The sequence below is a fragment of the Lissotriton helveticus genome, chromosome 6 (genome assembly GCF_964261635.1).
Source record: "Lissotriton helveticus chromosome 6, aLisHel1.1, whole genome shotgun sequence".
In the NCBI taxonomy this organism is placed as follows: Eukaryota; Metazoa; Chordata; class Amphibia; order Caudata; family Salamandridae; genus Lissotriton; species Lissotriton helveticus.
This window is the reverse complement of record NC_136067.1, coordinates 686,766,913-686,784,149: the sequence shown is the minus strand read 5'-3', so window position 1 is coordinate 686,784,149 and position 17,237 is coordinate 686,766,913. Positions and strand designations below refer to the sequence as shown.

General features: G+C 44.3%; 1 protein-coding gene across 2 annotated transcripts in view; it reads right to left on the bottom strand.

Moving 5' to 3' along the window:
- Positions 1-10,814: 10,814 nt before the first annotated feature.
- The window catches only part of CYB5R4 (cytochrome b5 reductase 4), a 1,195,924-nt gene continuing 1,189,501 nt past the window's right edge, over positions 10,815-17,237 (bottom strand). The window contains exon 16 of one of the 2 annotated variants that reach the window (XM_078648153.1): positions 10,815-11,385. In XM_078648153.1, coding sequence (XP_078504279.1) covers positions 11,331-11,385 — 55 coding nt within the window. In that variant the 3' untranslated portion in view covers positions 10,815-11,330. The remainder of the gene's footprint in view (positions 11,386-17,237) is intronic. The other variant, XM_078648152.1, reaches the window with a different exon arrangement.

Here is a 17,237-nt window from a genome sequence, read left to right as displayed (position 1 = left end):
TGGCTTGCACAATCTCATGGATCCCTGAATGGCAGTTTGCATGCAGTCTGAAAGCTGGTCTATTAGGGTGGAATAAAACATGCTGCACCTCTTAGGGACCCTCTTTAGTACCCATGCCCTGGGTACCAGGGGTACCATTTACCAGGGTCTTACAGGGGTGCTAAAGCCCTTGCCATTTGGATTACAATCAACATTTGTATAATTTTAGAGAAAGAGCACTGGCACTGGGGGCTGGTTAGCAGGGACCCAGTGCACTTCCAATCAAAAGCATTAGTACCAGTGAACAACAAGTAGAGGTGACTATGTCAAAAAGAGGTACTTTTACCTCCATCCCATTAATGAGTGGCTTCTGTCTGTATTTCTACAGTTTACTGGGGCAGAGAGCTATGGTAGCCATATCCACCCAACCCTCTAAGATTAAAATAGCTTCAGTGTGCTCTTTGGCATGGTCAGAGCACACTATGGAGCCCATCTGAAAAATAGCACCCCTTAAGGTACTGCACTAGGGGTAACCCTTTTTGGGAAAGTTAGTGTCCCCAGTTCATGTTCATTCTGCTTAGAGAGATGGCATCAATCCTTTTTGGGAACCCACTTGTTATCGTGGTACCCACCCTTGCATTGGGAAGAGACTCATGGCCCATTCTCCTGAACAGGTTTGTGGGGCCTTTGAGAAGACTCTTTAACTTGTTGGTGTCCCCCCTGGGAGAGAATAGTAACCCCTTTCTTTTGGTCAGCCCCAGCCTTTCAGAACACCCTTGTTTTGACCCAATGGTCAGCCTTCTTCCCAAACCCCTGAGGAGAAACTAACCCAAAGTCCACCAGGTACTGCTGCAGTTTGTCAGATGTACAATTACTCAACAAATGCTGCTTTATCAGCAAATTATAGAGCCCATTATAATTGTGCACATTACTGCTCTTCAACCAGCCTCCTAGTGTTTTGACTGAGAAGACAACAAATACTCTCAGGAGTTTCTCTCTACACTTTCCTGAAAAAAAATCCCACAATAGAGAGCCCCAGTGTCTCTGGTGTTAGTTTCTCATTCTACAAGTCGTCTCAAAGGATGTTAACCATTTTGTAATGTCATCACCCTCAACATAATTAGGGACAATCCCTTTGGGGATTTTGGGATCAAGAGTTTCCTCCTTTTCCCTATTTATTTTGTTGCCGCCACCACTCATGGGTGCTAGACCCATCTCAGCCCTTTCTCTTTCTATAGCCAGGATTTCGGCTTCAAGGGCTGCTCGTTTGGCTAGTCTTGCAAGATATATATCTTCTTTGGCTAGTTCTTCTATTTCTCTGTTCCTTGAGTTGACTGACCTATGCCCAGAAGGGGAAGGCACATAGGGTACAGTAATTGGATAGAGGTTTTGGTTCTCAACCTCTATGGTTAGGTTAGGGGGCTACTCCCTTGGAAACTGACTACAGTCCAATTGTCACTGTCGTTCTCCTCCTCAGAGGTGGCAGGGCCTTTTGGCAACTGGGCTGCATCAAAGTTAGGGCCTACTGGAGGCTTACCGTGGTAGGATTTGAGCCAGTAGCTATTTTATTGGTTTTACAGAGGCTCCTTAACTGTGGCTTGGCATACTAAGCTGCAGATAAGAGGTCAGGTTGAGTTTCTGCACTGTATCCTCTGGGCCAGACATGTTTAGTACAGTTGGGACCTTTTTAGAAAATTGTGCAAAATATTCTAAGAGACTTTTAAAGGCCTAACTGTCTAGTACTCTCTTTTTACATTTCTAATGCAATAGAATAGGGGACTTAACACAAGACCCTAACAGTTCCAATTTAGAACATTTTGTATAAGTTCAAAAATCAACATTTTAAAAAATATTTTAGAACTAGTGTCAATTCTGGATTTTTAAGTGGAAACGCCTATTGACCAAGTTGTATCAGCAAATACAAGTCTTTTATCCCACTGCTCATCCACCAAATGTAAGAAGCTGGCTTTTTATGGGTAATGCTAATGTAAGGGAACACCATGCAAAAAGTCCATATGACCCTCATGTGGTTTACAGGACTTACTTTAATAATCTGTTAATCTGTTTGTGGTAGTGTGGTCGAACAGCTTATGATTAACAGAGGGAAATATTAAGGATCTGTTGTACACACACAGTCAATAAATGGATCCCATTCTCAATTTGAAATCTGAGACCAATTGATAAAAATAAAATATATTTTTATAATAATTTAGAGACTATGATCTTTAGATATCGATTTTAGAAGTAAACAGTAAAATAACTTGAATAACGGTTTTGATGCATGAGCATTGAATGCTACAATGTTACCGTATGGTGTGGGAAACACATATAGCAAACAGGTACTTGCAGTCGGAGTTCAGAGGTGCCCTTTGGGCCTGAAGGTGCTGGGGGCCAAAGCTCAAAGTATCATCTGCAGTTTCCTTTTACCTGACCTTGTGTGTTGGGGTGCAGAGGTGATGGCCGGGATGGTAGCCTTGAGCATTACACCAGTAAAGTCAAGAGGACCTGAAACAAAGAGGCTGCAAAGGGGAACTCTGGGACAAATCGAATGGGGGACTCAGGTTGTGGGGACTCCCAGGCCAAGGGGACACAGTCAGGGTGAAGAGGTGCTTGGCTGGATGGCTGGACACTTGCTTTTGAGGCTCTTGCTGTTGGAGCACTTTCAGAGGAGGGAATACAAAGACAGCAGGGTCACTCTAGTCATGGGTCTCATTGGTCCTGAAGTCCCTTGACATACAGGAGGATTTTCAAGGTGGTGGTTCCTGGGCTGGACTACGAACAAGCCTTGGCTGACGCACGTTCCCCAGTACTCAGGGTTCTGGGGCAGGGGGGCTCCTGGAGGCTCTAGTGTCCTGAAATCTGGCAGAGAGATAGGTCTGACCTTCAAGGGACACAAAAACCTCCTCCTGAAGTTTTGCTCCCTCAGTGGGCCCAATGGCCAACAACATGATAGCTGGTTGTCTTAGTGCTGGGAAGTTCTCCAAGTATTGGGGAGGATGCACAGCCACAGAACGAGTTGGGTTTTTGCAAATATTAAGAAGCAAGCAGCAAGGCAGGGCTTGGCGCTAGTTTCTGTGCAGGTCCTTGGTTCTTGCTGTGTTGTCTCCTCTTTTTCCTTCTTCTCTTCAGTTCCATGGTACGAGGGTGGAGCCAAATATACTCAATTTAGGGGCATTGAGAGTATTATATGTTAGTAGCCAATAGCCTACCTACTACTAGGGTGACTAGACCCACAATATGTCAGCTTCTTGTGGAGAGTGGGCATAAGCCTGACCCAAAAGTCTCTATTTCATCTAAAATCAAAATGGTGAATCCCTTCTTTGGCTGTTCACTTCAGGTAGCCCACCTTAGGAATGTGACTAGCCTGTGAATGAAACACGCCTTCTGACTATCTAATTTCTCACCTGCTCTGGTGCCAAATGTGCCCCAGGGCAGGGTGAGGCATTCCCCAGGTCTGAGGGAGAGGCTGGGGTCACATATCAAAGGCAGCAGAGGCTTTGAAGCCTCTAGCTTTGATATGCTACAATAATAGCCATCCTGCTGGAGGTGAGAACACCTTCTGCCGAGCTGTCATTGTTTCTCACCTTTGAGAGCGCAGGCTCTGCCTTTCAGGGAGGTCCGAAACTCATCTGTGGTGGCAGGCTGGAAGATACCAGTAGCCAACATACTAAAAGACTAGTAGGGTCACAGGGGGGACCTCTATTGTGCCCTCTGAGTGCATGTCTTCATAAATCAGATACTGGCATCAGTGCAGATTTATTAAAACAGGGTGTTTGATACCAAACACCATTATTTTCAGTGAAGCCATTCTGTAGCTGTGTACCTCGTAATGAGCAAAGCCCATTACACACCTTTAAATGGAGTCCTGATCACTTGCAATGACTAACAAGGGAATTAGGCATCGCAGGGACATATCTACTCATGGAGATGTGTCCTCACATGTACTATAATGTACCCTGTCGTAGGCTCTAAAGGCATGCTGTAGGGGTGACTTACTAGAATACATGTAGTATACTTTGGCATTGCCCACAGGAAGTGGACAATGCCATGCTTTCAGAATGACTTGGATCATTTCACACATCCTACATTGGCAGTGTGTGGGTCCGTTTGGGTGGCATAATACATGCAGCAGCCCTTTGGGAACCTCTTTAGAAACCGTGCCCTAGGTACCAGAGGTACCATTTACCAGGGTCATACAAGAGTGCTAACGTCCTTACCAATTGGGTACAATTAGGTTTTCCTGTTTTCAGTTTCTATTTTTGGTAAATTCTGGTGGGGTTTTTTCAGTTTTTTTAATACCTTAAAGAAACAGTGGTTATCAGTGGTTACACATTTTCAAGCCACTAAAAACAACAGAAACAGTGTTTTTCCGGTGTTTATGGAATTTTTATTTAATTTAATTATTGCTTGCTTTCTGCACTGATGGTGCATGTCCAAAGGGTATATGAGATCCAAATAATTTTTTACTGCACCAGAATGGACTACAAAGTCAATAGCATTCGTCATTAACTCTGTGAATTGTAAAGATGCTTTCAGTATATTGTCTAGCAAGTGACAAGGATCTCTTACAGGGAAGCACTTCAGCTCAGGTATCGATTTTGACAGACCATCATTAAACTTGTTCACATATATAGCTGAATTACTGCAAATACAAACAATATCACTATAATCTTTATTGAACTTGGTGGGTACTTTTTTCAGCAGCATTCCAAGTGACAGTGCGTTCCATTTTTTCACCACTATCTCTGATGCTTGGTGACAACATTCTTTTCACATATACCAGTCACTACATCTTGCTTAAATGTTTAAAGGTTAGGGTGCTTGGCAATTCACTTGGAATCAATACCGACTCACTATAAAAGGGGGCTGATGTATCAAAGGATTTCACCTATTCTCTGTCTGTGGGTAAATGTGACGGTACATATTAGGAAAGATTCTTATGAAGCCAGCCGTTTTACCTATCAGTGAAATCAAATGTAGCCAAAATATCAAATATGATTTTGATATTTCCTGATTCTCTACAGTTTTAAGATAACTAAATAAGACCTAAAACATGCTTCTAAACACTGCATCTTTAGACCAAAGACCACCAACCTGGAAAAAGCAGAAGGAAGAAGAGACAATGTTTTAGTGACATTCCTAAATAACAAAACTCAAGCAGAATAATGTTAGCCAAGTCTTTCTTGATGCTACATTTGTATAACAAAGTTACATTGTATTGGCACCTTCAGGAAGAAATAAATATGTCTCTTCCACTCATATTTTTCTTTCTTTGAATACCACTTAGTTTGTGGATGCAAATGTGTTTTTTCAGTGTTTATATGTTTACACCGGTGATGGCTATTTTCCATTTTGTGGGGTTTTATCAGTTATTATAGGTTTAAACCTAAAACCATATAGCCTAGGTACAATCAACATTTATGTCTTTTTAGGGACAGAAGACTTACACTGGGGCTTTTTAGCGGGGTCCCAGTGCAATTCCGATCAAAAGCATCAGTACCAGTAAGCAAAATCTGGGGATGACTATGTCAAAAAGAAGTACTTTACTACAGTACCACATGGCGATGGTGTTGTTGTTTATGAACACCTGTACAGACATTCTCTCTATGGAGGGCAAATAGGCTTTCAATGCCAGCCTGATCGCCCCCGGAGCTCCAGAAGGGTGATGTGGAGTCTGGAATCCCCCAGTGACCAAAGGTCTACGATCGCCACCTCTCCCAGATGGCTGCCCCACCCCAGGAGCAATGCATCTGTCACCACTGTCAGACCTGGTTCAGCAAGGGAGACTCTATACCGGCACGTTAACCATCACTGCAGATCTTTTGCAGTTCCTCTGAGATCTTGACCATGTTGGAGAGATTCCCCTGAAGCTGCAGCAACTGGAACTTCAGGTCCCATGGCATAGCCCACATTGGCATGTGTCCCAGCAGTCTTAGAGACAGTCTCACCAAAATTCAGGATAGAGGATGAAGCATCGGTATCATTACCTAAATATCCTGGACTTGATGTTTGGGAGGATAGGCACAAAACTGCACCATGTCCAGAACTGCTCCGATGAACATGAGTGTTTGAGAGGTCAGGTGTGACTTCAGCATGTTGATAGTGAGCCCAAGCAAATGTAGGTCTGCCGTAGTCTCTATGTGGGAAATGACAGTCTGGGATGAGCCCCATTCAACAGCTACAGGGCTCGAAAAATCCAAAAAATGGTACTAGTCCTGCAGGACTAGTACCTTAAAAATGTCCTCGACCTAACTTCAACCTACTTGACCTCCGTCTCTGAAAGCGGAGCAAATGTGACAAGATAACAAGATTTAAAGGCATCTTTATTGCTCATTAACTTTGTGAGCAATAAAAATGCCTTTAAATCTTGTTATATTGTCACATTTTTTCCGTTTTCACAGACAGAGGACAAAAGTTGGTTTATTTTCCTACTCGCCAGAAAGGGCGAGTAGGACCTAAAAACAGCTCGACCCTGTTAAATTTAGCTCGACTATGCGAGCGGTCGAGTGGAATTTTCGAGCCCTGAGCTAGTCGTTGAGATAGGGGAAGATTGGCACCCCTGATCTTCACATATGAGCTGCAACCACCGCCATTACCGTGGCGAAAATTCGAGGGGCACTGGTAAGGCCAAAAGGGAGCACTGCAATTTGAAAGTGCTCATGACACACGGTGAGCCATAGGTAACGTCTGTGCGCAGGCAGGACGGGAATGTGGAAATATGCATCCTGCAAGTCTAACGCTACCATCCAATTTCCTGGGTCCTGGTCTGATAGTACTTAAGCGGGCATGAGAATTATGAACTTCTCTGTTTTGAGGAGAAAATTGAGAGGATGTAGGTCAAGGATAGGTCCAAGGCCTCCGTCCTTGTTGGGCACCAGAAAGTAGCATGGCACAACCTACTTCTGGCATTGGCACCCTCTCTATGTCTGCCTTGGCCAAGCGAGATCCCATTATTTTGAAGTTATAGACCTCCAGTGGGGAAGGTGATGGGGTATCCTGCCTCCCGCTGAGTGCCCAGGATTAGAGGGCAAACTAAAGGGGTTTGTAAGCTGCAGCGGCCATGGGGCAGTGGTCGAGCCCAACCTCTGGCTGCCTGACTCACAAGTTTTGTGGGTACGCCATCCTCAACCTCACAGGGGCTGGTAAGTTTGTGCGCCGTGGTGGCTGGGCATGGAAAGATGTGGCTGAAAGCCCTTTCCGTGGCCAGAAAAGGAGCCAGGGGTCATTGAAAGGCTCAAGGACCTGGCTGGAGCCCTGCTTTCCTTGAAGCTCTCCAGCGCTGAGTCTGCCTTGTCTCTAAAGAGATGTGAGTCATCAAAGCGCATGTCCATAAGTGATACCTGGACCACCCATGAAAAGCCAGCTGTTGCCAGGAAGTCCTGGCACCGTAAGGCCGTCTTCGATAAAACCATTCTGATAGTGAGTCAGTGGTATCCAGTCCACATCTGATCGTGAACTTAGCTGCATCTCTCCCGTCAGCAGCACCTTGGGAAAGTATGGTCCGCACCTCTACCGGAACCATGGGCAGCACAAGCACTACCAAATCCCATATAGCATGGGCGTTGTGGCCCAAAAGGCACACGGTGTCTACGGACCGTAATGTTAGGCTGGTGATAGAAAACATCTTTTTGCCTAAGGTGTGCATCTTTTTGGTTTCCAGATCCAGTGAGGCAATAGGGATTGCACCAGGATTTACACTGGAAGTAGAAGCTTGGCCCACCAAGCTCTCTGGGGTAAGGTGTTGCGTAAGGAGACTGTGGTTCCATGGGGCAAGACAATGGGTAATTGTCCTCTTCGGAGGAGCCCCTGTGCTGGGTTTGCACCAAATCCAAAGCATGATGTCTGTAAGGACTTCATTAAATGGGAGAAGCAAAATTGGACTCAGGCTCTGGCCTAGAAGGCATGGCTTCAGTCAGCACCAAAGCTGGTCTCCGATGTTGCCCCTCCAGCTTCATGTCAGTTAGGATCAGAATCAGGGCGGTGCCAGCCATTGGGCACTAGTGGAGCTGGGAGCGTCGGGACAGGCACCAGGGAAGGTTGGGGTGGTACGACCAGTGCCTGCCGAATCTATCGATGGATCAAATGAGCACCATGGCGGATCCACTGGTGGGGACCAGGAGGGGAGCCTCCTGAACCTGCGGGGCAGTAAGACACACCAACAGGGATGAGCTGCTCAAATATGACGTGCATCATCTCATAAAACTCTGGAATTTGAACAGGAGTTGCTCCAGCTTCCAGAAACTCGGGGAGGCACGAAGCCAGTCCAAGCGCAGGCTCAACCATGGAGCCCAGCCCCAAATGATGACATTCCCTCATCTTGGCTGAACAACCGTGATGGGTGGAGCAAAGTTGAAAACCTCTTTGACTTCTTATTCTTCTTTTTCTTGTGGGCCTTACCCGAATCGCCTGATGACTGATTGCGACGAGGAGCTTGAGCTCTGCAACGGATCCCGGAACCTTCCTCTTGACTGGGATCGAGACTGTTGTGGCGCTGCATATCAAGTAGTAAGGAGCTTCAGGGACTGCTCCCTCAAGGCCATTGGGTTCATGGCATGGTAATTAGCAAAGGTCTTTATATCGTGTTACCGCTCCAGGAACCAGCAGGAAACAAGCTGCGGATCCATAACTGACATCTGTCAATGACAGGCACCGTAGGTCTTGAAGCCAGCCTTCCCTGTCAACATTCCTGCCACAAGAGGAGAAGATCTTCTCAAAACTCACTCAACAGAAGTCAAAAAAGTTCAGTTGAAAATTGACTGGGGTAGCCCTCTCCGAAATTGGACTGACTGGCATGGCAAGAGAATAACTGATGTCAGCACGCTGGGGTGGTGCCTATATATGCGCCGCACACGTTACTTCCAGCGCGGACATTTACGACACCAAGTGGAGCCAACGATACCACCTACCAGCATGCAGGAGTACTGCTAAAAAAAAATCAGAATCTAGTTTGCCACCTGGGAATAATACTACAGTAAGGAATCTGCAGCTACGAGTCTCTATCAGATTTAGTTTAGCCTGTGTGAGAGCAGAGGTGGAATGTGCATTAGTGCATGAGGAGGAGACTGTGTAAAGGCAGGGAGAGAGTGGTGCCTGTATGAGCACAGAGTTAGTTTTGCTTGTGTGAGTGCAGGAGGAGGGTTGTGTATGAGTATGGAGTATGGGGAACCTGTATGAGTGCTGGGTAAAGGGTCTGTCTGTGTGAGTATATTGCAGTATGAGAGGTATGCCTGTGTGATTGCAAGGTGCAGGATTTTAAAACCAGATATATTGGCATTGCCAATATGACCAAAACCCACCCTATGTCTCTTCTCATACAGCAAAAAGATTAATCAATGTTCCATTCATGAGGCACATCAAATGTTGTTAAAGCCTCCGATTTGGTCTACTCCAAAAGGATTTCTCATTTTAGGTCCTACCACCAATCAGCGTTTAGCTGTCTGTACGTAAAAACCTCTTGAGGTCTATATCAAAAACTACAGTAATCTGACTCATTGCTTACAATTGGATGGCAGTACTGTCACTCTCATGTGCTTGCTTCTTATTAAATGTCTTGCCTTCCTCTTCTTGTGTTTGTCCCTCCCCTGGAGCATGTCCTCTTTATTATACTTGTGATTGTCTGACTGAATCCTTCCACTGCGCTCACTCTTAGGTAAACTTCTTTTTGTGCTTCTCTCCTGGCAAAATGTTCCCCACTCAGTCTGTGTTACTGTCTCTCTTGTCTGCTGCTTTTCACCTACTTTATCCCTTCTCCCCCCCACCCGGCTATATTTTTATTTACTCCTCCACCCATTCCCTATTGTGTTGCCAAACCTGAATTTCTTTTGCTGGGCCATTCCTCACCGTCCTTTAAATATATATATATATATTTTTTTTTTAATTGTTAACATTTCTCTGAGGGCCTGGAAGCTCACATTTGCTGCTGGGCCATTTGGTTTGCAGAAACGCGTTTTAGAGCAATTGAAAATGTATTTGTTATTTACTGCAACAAATGGCATCCATCATCTTGGATAGGTAAATAAAAAACTAAATAAGATCATGCTTGCATAATGCAGGTGGTACATGCATGCAATGGTGACACATATGTGCGCATAAGTCATCATGCTTATTTTTTCTGTTGATACACACAATATCGCCAAAAAGCATTGGCAAAGCTAAAAGGTCCCACAGGTGAGAACTATTGGCTTTGCAAATGCTTGTTTAACAAGACAATTACCTTTGTCACACGAGACACACTTAACCTCCCATTTCTCAATGTCCACGCTAGTTTGAATGGGTGAGCTGGCTGGCTTTCTGCACTAAACAGTGCACTGTCTAATCTGTCGGCAACTATCTTCAAGACTTTAGAGTGAACTTGCATGACTTACGAAGGTTATGCTCAGCTGATTGCAATCTACAGATCACCCTCTAACCACCCAGAATTTGATCCTTTAGCTCAGTGGGCTCAAACTCGCTCACTAAGGAGGTCCAGGTCCCCACAAGCAACCTTCTCTCTTTTTAAAAGTACACTTAAAACCCACTTCCTGCAAATGGAGAGAACCAAAAAGGTGTAAAACAATACCTCCCCGACACAGCCTAGTACTACAGGTGGCCACCACAACTGGGCACGAGCTCCAACTGTACTATTTGGTAGATAAGTTATATGTGCTTGCCAATCGTCAAGTATTTTTGTAATTGAGGAAACCATTTACCATGCACTAGCATCAACATCCACTCTCAATGTGTCCATCCAATCCAGAATTTTCTAATGTATCTTTCTCTGCGACTGTGTGTCGCTCGATAAGATATTTTTACATTTCTATGACAATAAATAATAATCAACAGTAAACAATACTCTATTTACATTTTGACAGGAGGACTTTATGAAATGTTGAAATACAAAGATTTACACCTGAGTTTATAATGTATGTCTGTGTCACTGACACAAATATTCTAGTAAGACAAATTCAATACAGTACAGTTCTCTTCCCTTTAGGGGCAACGGGTGCTTTTCTCCAGCAAATGCTAAACAATAGCGGGTGAGAGAGGAGTTTCCTATCCATACAGTACCTCTGTAGCACAATGTGCATTATTTGATTAAAAGATATAGTACACCTGATTATATGTCCATTTTCTACACTGGAAGCATCAATGCTGTATTGTCGAGGCAATATTCCGACATCATCATGTTCCGACATCATCATTAAATAGTAATAAATCATCTTCCTTGATATGACACAGCGCATAGCTATTTTTTGGTTATGTGTCTACAGAACACTCGATAGGAGTCTGCAATGCATAGATGTTCTGCCTTCCTTTGATGAGATGTCCTTTAACACATTCCTCGCCTTCCAGTGCTGTAATCAAGTAGATTCCTACTCTGTAAAACCATACATTTCTTCGTTAGAAAACCCAAGTTCTTCAAGAAACCTGAAATAAAGAAAAACATTTGTTTTATAATCCTTAACATGATCATTGTAAGGAGAGGGGTCACACATGAAATTTAAATAGGGTCGTTTTCAATATACCTGCAACTAGGGAAACATGCAAGTAGACGTTGGCCTGCAAATCCATTTCAAATCCTATCAAATATTTGTAGTTGTATAAACAATTTTCTAGATGAGAAAATGGCATTGTCCGACAGAATAGCATCTTACAAAGAAACACGCATGAGTATATCCCTTATTTTATCAAACTGCCTAACTATGGTAAAAGTCATGTTTTTCTAACATAAAATATGATGTACAAACCAGCCTGGCCGTCACTATCAGCCTGAGCACCTATCTCAATGCATCAATTGGTTTGGCTTTCCAGTCACACTGTCTCTGTGTGTCCTAACGTAAATCGATCCTTAGATCCACCTGCACTCTTTCTCGGTCTATGCACCTGTCTATCTTCTGCTCTGTATGTCTATTCAGAACCCCCAGCCGCTCTACTCTCTCTTTAAAGATGTAGCTATCCATTCAGATCTTCCTATCCACCTTGCCACCTTTGGCACTGTTTATGTATTTGGGACTCCATGTCTGTCTGGATATGGTTCTACCCAACCATCGTATTACATAACTTGATCTCCTGCATCACTACATTATTCCAAGATCAGATCATGTGTCTAAGCACTTCAAAAAGTCAGACTTGAGAGAAACACAGCACAGCACACAACTCTGACAGAACTGTCTTGTCTGCTTAACACTCCCTACACTACAGTGTCAATGTTCAATTGCAAAACCTCAGTAAAGTATGGAGATCAACGCCTCTCATTCCAAGGATGAAGTGAGGCATAAACTGCCCTTCCAATCCACTCGGCGTGTGACACAGTGCGGGCAGTAGAATCTCGTGAGCAATGTGGGCCAGTACGGTGCAAGGGTTGGGGTCCTGCGGCTTGGAGGAGACAGGTAAGATAAGAACAAATGCCATGATTACTGTAGATGCCTCGTGAGGCACTGTGTGTGTGATTGCACTTTTGCGCTTGTGTGACTGTCCTTACGTGCTTGTGTGTGTGCGGCTGTGGCATGCCTCGGCCTGGCAATATCCCTTCTTAGAGAACATGCAACAACGAGCACATCAGTCAACCTATGGCATCCGGTAGCCACGACCCAAAATATGGGGGCCATCTCTGGCACCATGGAGTGCACCCTTGGCATGAAGATAGAAGCACTTTACATAATGGTGGGAGTCCTTTGGCAAAACTGTGGTCATTCTGTCTTGATGCTTTCATTGGCACGATGGTGACAACTCTTGGCATTCTTAAGAACCATTTTATATTGGTGTCCATGCCAGACATTACGATGGCCTTATAATAATGGTGATGATTTCTAGCATTGTGCACCTCCTTGGCACGAGAGTATACTCTCCGAGCATGCTGCCATTGGAATAATGATGGTAAGTCTTGGCACAATGTATCCTTCGTTTGAAGGTATCCACCCATTGAATTTTATTTTGTAGTTGTTTTTATTATTATTTTCAAAATAGACAAATCTAAAAGAACAATACACATAGTGGATCATAAGATTGAGTTAGCAAAAAAATTCCGTGGAAGACTGGAAATGTATATGCCAAATATTGTAAAATACATACCCTGCTCCCAGGGTCCCACATTTCCTTCCACAATTTCTCCTTTCTGAAACCAATACTACATAAATCCATTTTGCCGTGGATGCCTGCTAACACAGTGTTCGAGGCATATGAGCTGCAGATTGCACACTATGCATAGATTGCCACCTAGTGTTGGGCCCGGATGTTTGCAGTGTGTTTTGTTGTAGAAAAGTCTTTGGAAGTCACGGGATAGGTGACTCCTCCTTTGGAAGATAATGCGCATGGGCATCGGCTCCATCCCCAGATTGTTTTTTTCCGCCACCGGGCTCGGATGTGTTTCCAGCGCTCCATGTTGAAACCGATTTCCTTTGGCGCGCAATCCTCACCAACTTTTAGGAAATAAGTTTCAAACGCTTTTCCACTCGACGCTATTCTTCAACATCGAATACTTCGATTCCGGTCGTCTTCCACGGCCTTCGGGCCTAGCTAGGCCTCAACTCCAGCTCATGGAAAGGACGCCTTTTAAAAAGTGTCCTCAATGTGGGTCGAAGTTTCCCCACACCGACCTTCATGAGGTGTGTAACCTGTGCCTCTCCCAGGAGCACAAGGCCAAAGACTGTTCCGCTTGTACCTCTTTCCGCTCCAAAAAGACTATCTGGGACCGAAGAGCGAGAAGAACAATGGCTCGATCTTCAACTTCCATTCCGGACAACATCTTTGAGGAAGGCGTTTCCGAAGAAGAAGTAGATTCTGAAGTCGAGGACATCACTCCAGAGTAGCGGGTCGTAGGTAAGACCGTCGACCCCAACCCTTCCTCGACACACCCAAAGAAGGCCCCGGTCACACCCTCGCCCTCGGGCTCGGGTGCACACCGACACTCCGCTTCTACTGCCCCACCTTCGGGCCCGGCTAGTAAGCCAATTAAGCCTTCAGGCGACTCAAGCTTGAGTCAGCCTTCGCATGGTGCCGGCGCCAACTTACCGGCAGCGAAAAAGGAAACGACACCGGCTACGCCGACGTCCAAACCATCGGTGTCGAAATACACTAGTCCTTTGGCACCGAAACCCAGGTCGGAACCAAGCAAAGCCGCTTCGGATTCCAAAAAACCACCGGAACCGAAAAAACAACTGGAACCAAAGAAATCGTCGGATCCAAAAACAATACAGAACCGAAAAAACCATCGGAACCGAAAAAACCTTCAGAGCCGAAAAAAGCTTCGGAGCCGAAAAAGACTCCTGCTTCCCCGACAAAGGACATTGTCAAAAAACCAAAACAACCTGCTTCGGTGCCGAAACCTTTAGCGGACTCCAGCAGAAGACTTATCTTACCCAGACCCTGCTTAAAAGACTCTTGCTAGAGACCCATTCACTGGACAGTTAATTTTGGCCTCAAAGAAGCGACCACTGGACGAACCAGCTCCAGCTCCACATGCAAAGAAGAACTACCTTTAAGACTGCCTTCCCCTTCTCCTCCACCTATGCCATCACCACATGCTCCCATACCACAGCATTCCCCAGCATCCTCTGTAGCACAAGATGATGACAACAGGGATGATAGCTCTGATGATATGGGGGTAACATACCTGATCCGGCCACGCCTACAGGATCACCTGACCCATGGGATGATTATACTGTGATGTATTCCTATAGGTTCTGAATCGATCCCCCTATTCCTGACCCTATTCTGGTTAACAAACCAACAAGTTAACTAGCAGTCAGCCCATGAGGCAGCAAACCCCCACGATGCAGATACCGTTATCTTACGAAGCCACACTACGGCACAGGAACGTGTTATCTGATTAGGTCATAACGCTTGCGATCTAATTAGACAAGCGATATTCCTCCAGCCCCTGATAAGGCATACGGAGTTCTCTAAACAAATCAAACCTATGACAACCTGGAAAAACCCTGCGGCCATTGTTTTGATTTCATTGAGAACTTCAGCAAAAGAATGTGCTAACGACCAAGTCGTATGACATCCTTATTGACGTATCTATGTCCATCCTTACGTCAATCTCGGCACCTTAAAGGTATAAATATTACCGATATTGCCCTATGCAAACACACGCGGTGGTGACGAGACGGAGCAGCCATACTTGCCGAAGCCCAGAGCAGAGCAGACCCCGCTGGCGCAGCCCCGCCTTCCTGACGCGCTGAGAACGAGACGCGCTGCTTTCTCCTGCCGAGAGATCCAGCACCGGCGCTTCCGGGTAGCCCTCGCAGGCAGCCTGGGATATCGAGACCAGAGAGAGAGACACCATCCCTCATTCATCCTAACTTCCAGGTACAGAACTGAATAACCCCTCACAGAGAATTCTTTAGTCAGTCACTTGGCAAAAACAAACTTACCTTAAACTGTAACTTTCTATTCCCACCCACGTATTAGGCTTAGGTCAGGTACACGGGGTAGGCGTATTTAGAAACACCAGTTGAGTACGTTTAGTCAAATGTATATGTGTATGTATATATTTTAATCATTTTAAACCTTCATATGGCTTAGAAACCATATCAATGTTTTTACAGTATTATTTTATACTTCTGCTTTTAATGTATGCACTTTACTTAACTATAAGTATTGCAATAATATCGATCCATTTCTCTTGTACGAGAAAAGAGACTGATCAATAAATAACATCTTTTATTGAACACGCCCGTCTCTTCCTTTTCTCTACAATCTGATGAGACTAAGAATGCACGTACTGACTGAGTAAAATAAATTGCCTTTTGTTCACACGACTCTCGAGATATACTCTTGATTATGGGAGAGCAAAGTTGTCATGTTCTATGGTTGTCAGAAACTAAATCCCTTCTTGTCTAATCAGGGAAGTTAATTCCTTCCTGAACATTCGAGAAAGTTTCTAGTGAACTCTGAGCTAAGCTGGCAAACCCAAAACTTTAAGTCTAATATCGACAGTAGTAGACCTAGTTAACAGGTGAAAACAACAAGGACCCCCTGGGTAGTATATAGACTCCTAGGGCAGGGTAGCAACTGGTGTGAAAAAAATCCTAGGACGTCTAAGTGGACAGTGTGAACAATCAGGTAAGGTCAGTGATCAAGAAGGAATAATCGAAAGATTAACAATGTTTATATAAAATATATATTTTTAATGAGTATGCTTAAAAAATCATATTGTGTATGACCGGGAGGTCAAACCATATGATAGGGGTAAAAGATATTTCAATTACATACAGTTTAATCAACATATAATATATATGTTGATTAAACTGTATGTAATATATATGTTGATTAAACTGTATGTAATTGAAATATCTTTTACCCCTATCATATGGTTTGACCTCCCGGTCATACACAATATGATTTTTTAAGAATACTCATTAAAAATATATATTTTATATAAACATTGTTAATCTTTCGATTATTCCTTCTTGATCACTGACCTTACCTGATTGTTCACACTGTCCACTTAGACGTCCTAGGAATTTTTTCACACCAGTAGACCTAGTTAACGTCTGGTCTAGGCCTATACTATTGAAGGTATTATTCCAATGCGCAGAGCCTATTGGGATGATAGGAACTACACTACATGGCGCCCAACGCGTTTGGAAAGGGCGATAAAACTAACGTAAGACATTTAGAGTAACTCAGTCGTGCTTTCTCACTCAGACCCCTTTTTCCCCATAATACTCCAAAGACGTCTGGAGTGGGTGAAAGGTAATATCCGCCAAACCTCGCAGGAGGAAACTCCTATGTATGGTTCTTGGTTTAAGTCAACGTTGAAGGATACACTGTTCCAAAATATTGTGCATCTAATCTTTGTTTCCATAAGAAACCTGATCTGCAAACAAAAGAAATAACCATCCTGTCGTTAAAATGGACAGCGGTGATGAAAGAGAGGCAGTTAGAATAGCAACTGAACTCGCAGAAGCTGATGCTACTATGCAGGAAGCAGACCCGGATATAATACTCATCCCGGTCATCAAAAGGAAATCTATAACGATAAAACTTATAGAAAATGGACTGACACCTAGAGGTGGCACAGTCATATTCGTAATTGAGGCACACGAATATCGGCAGACAGAGGTATACTATTCATGGATACATTTTCCAGCAGCAAATGCTGTAACAAAGTACTTCCACTATTACAAAATAGAGGAACCTCCTGATATTTACACTCCTTTCGAGGAGGTGGAAGTACCACTCAAATTTCAAGAGCATCTGCTCTTATTTGATGGCGCCCTAAAACATAATAATCACACCACCAGGCTCGGTCCCTTAGGTAGACCAGGAGC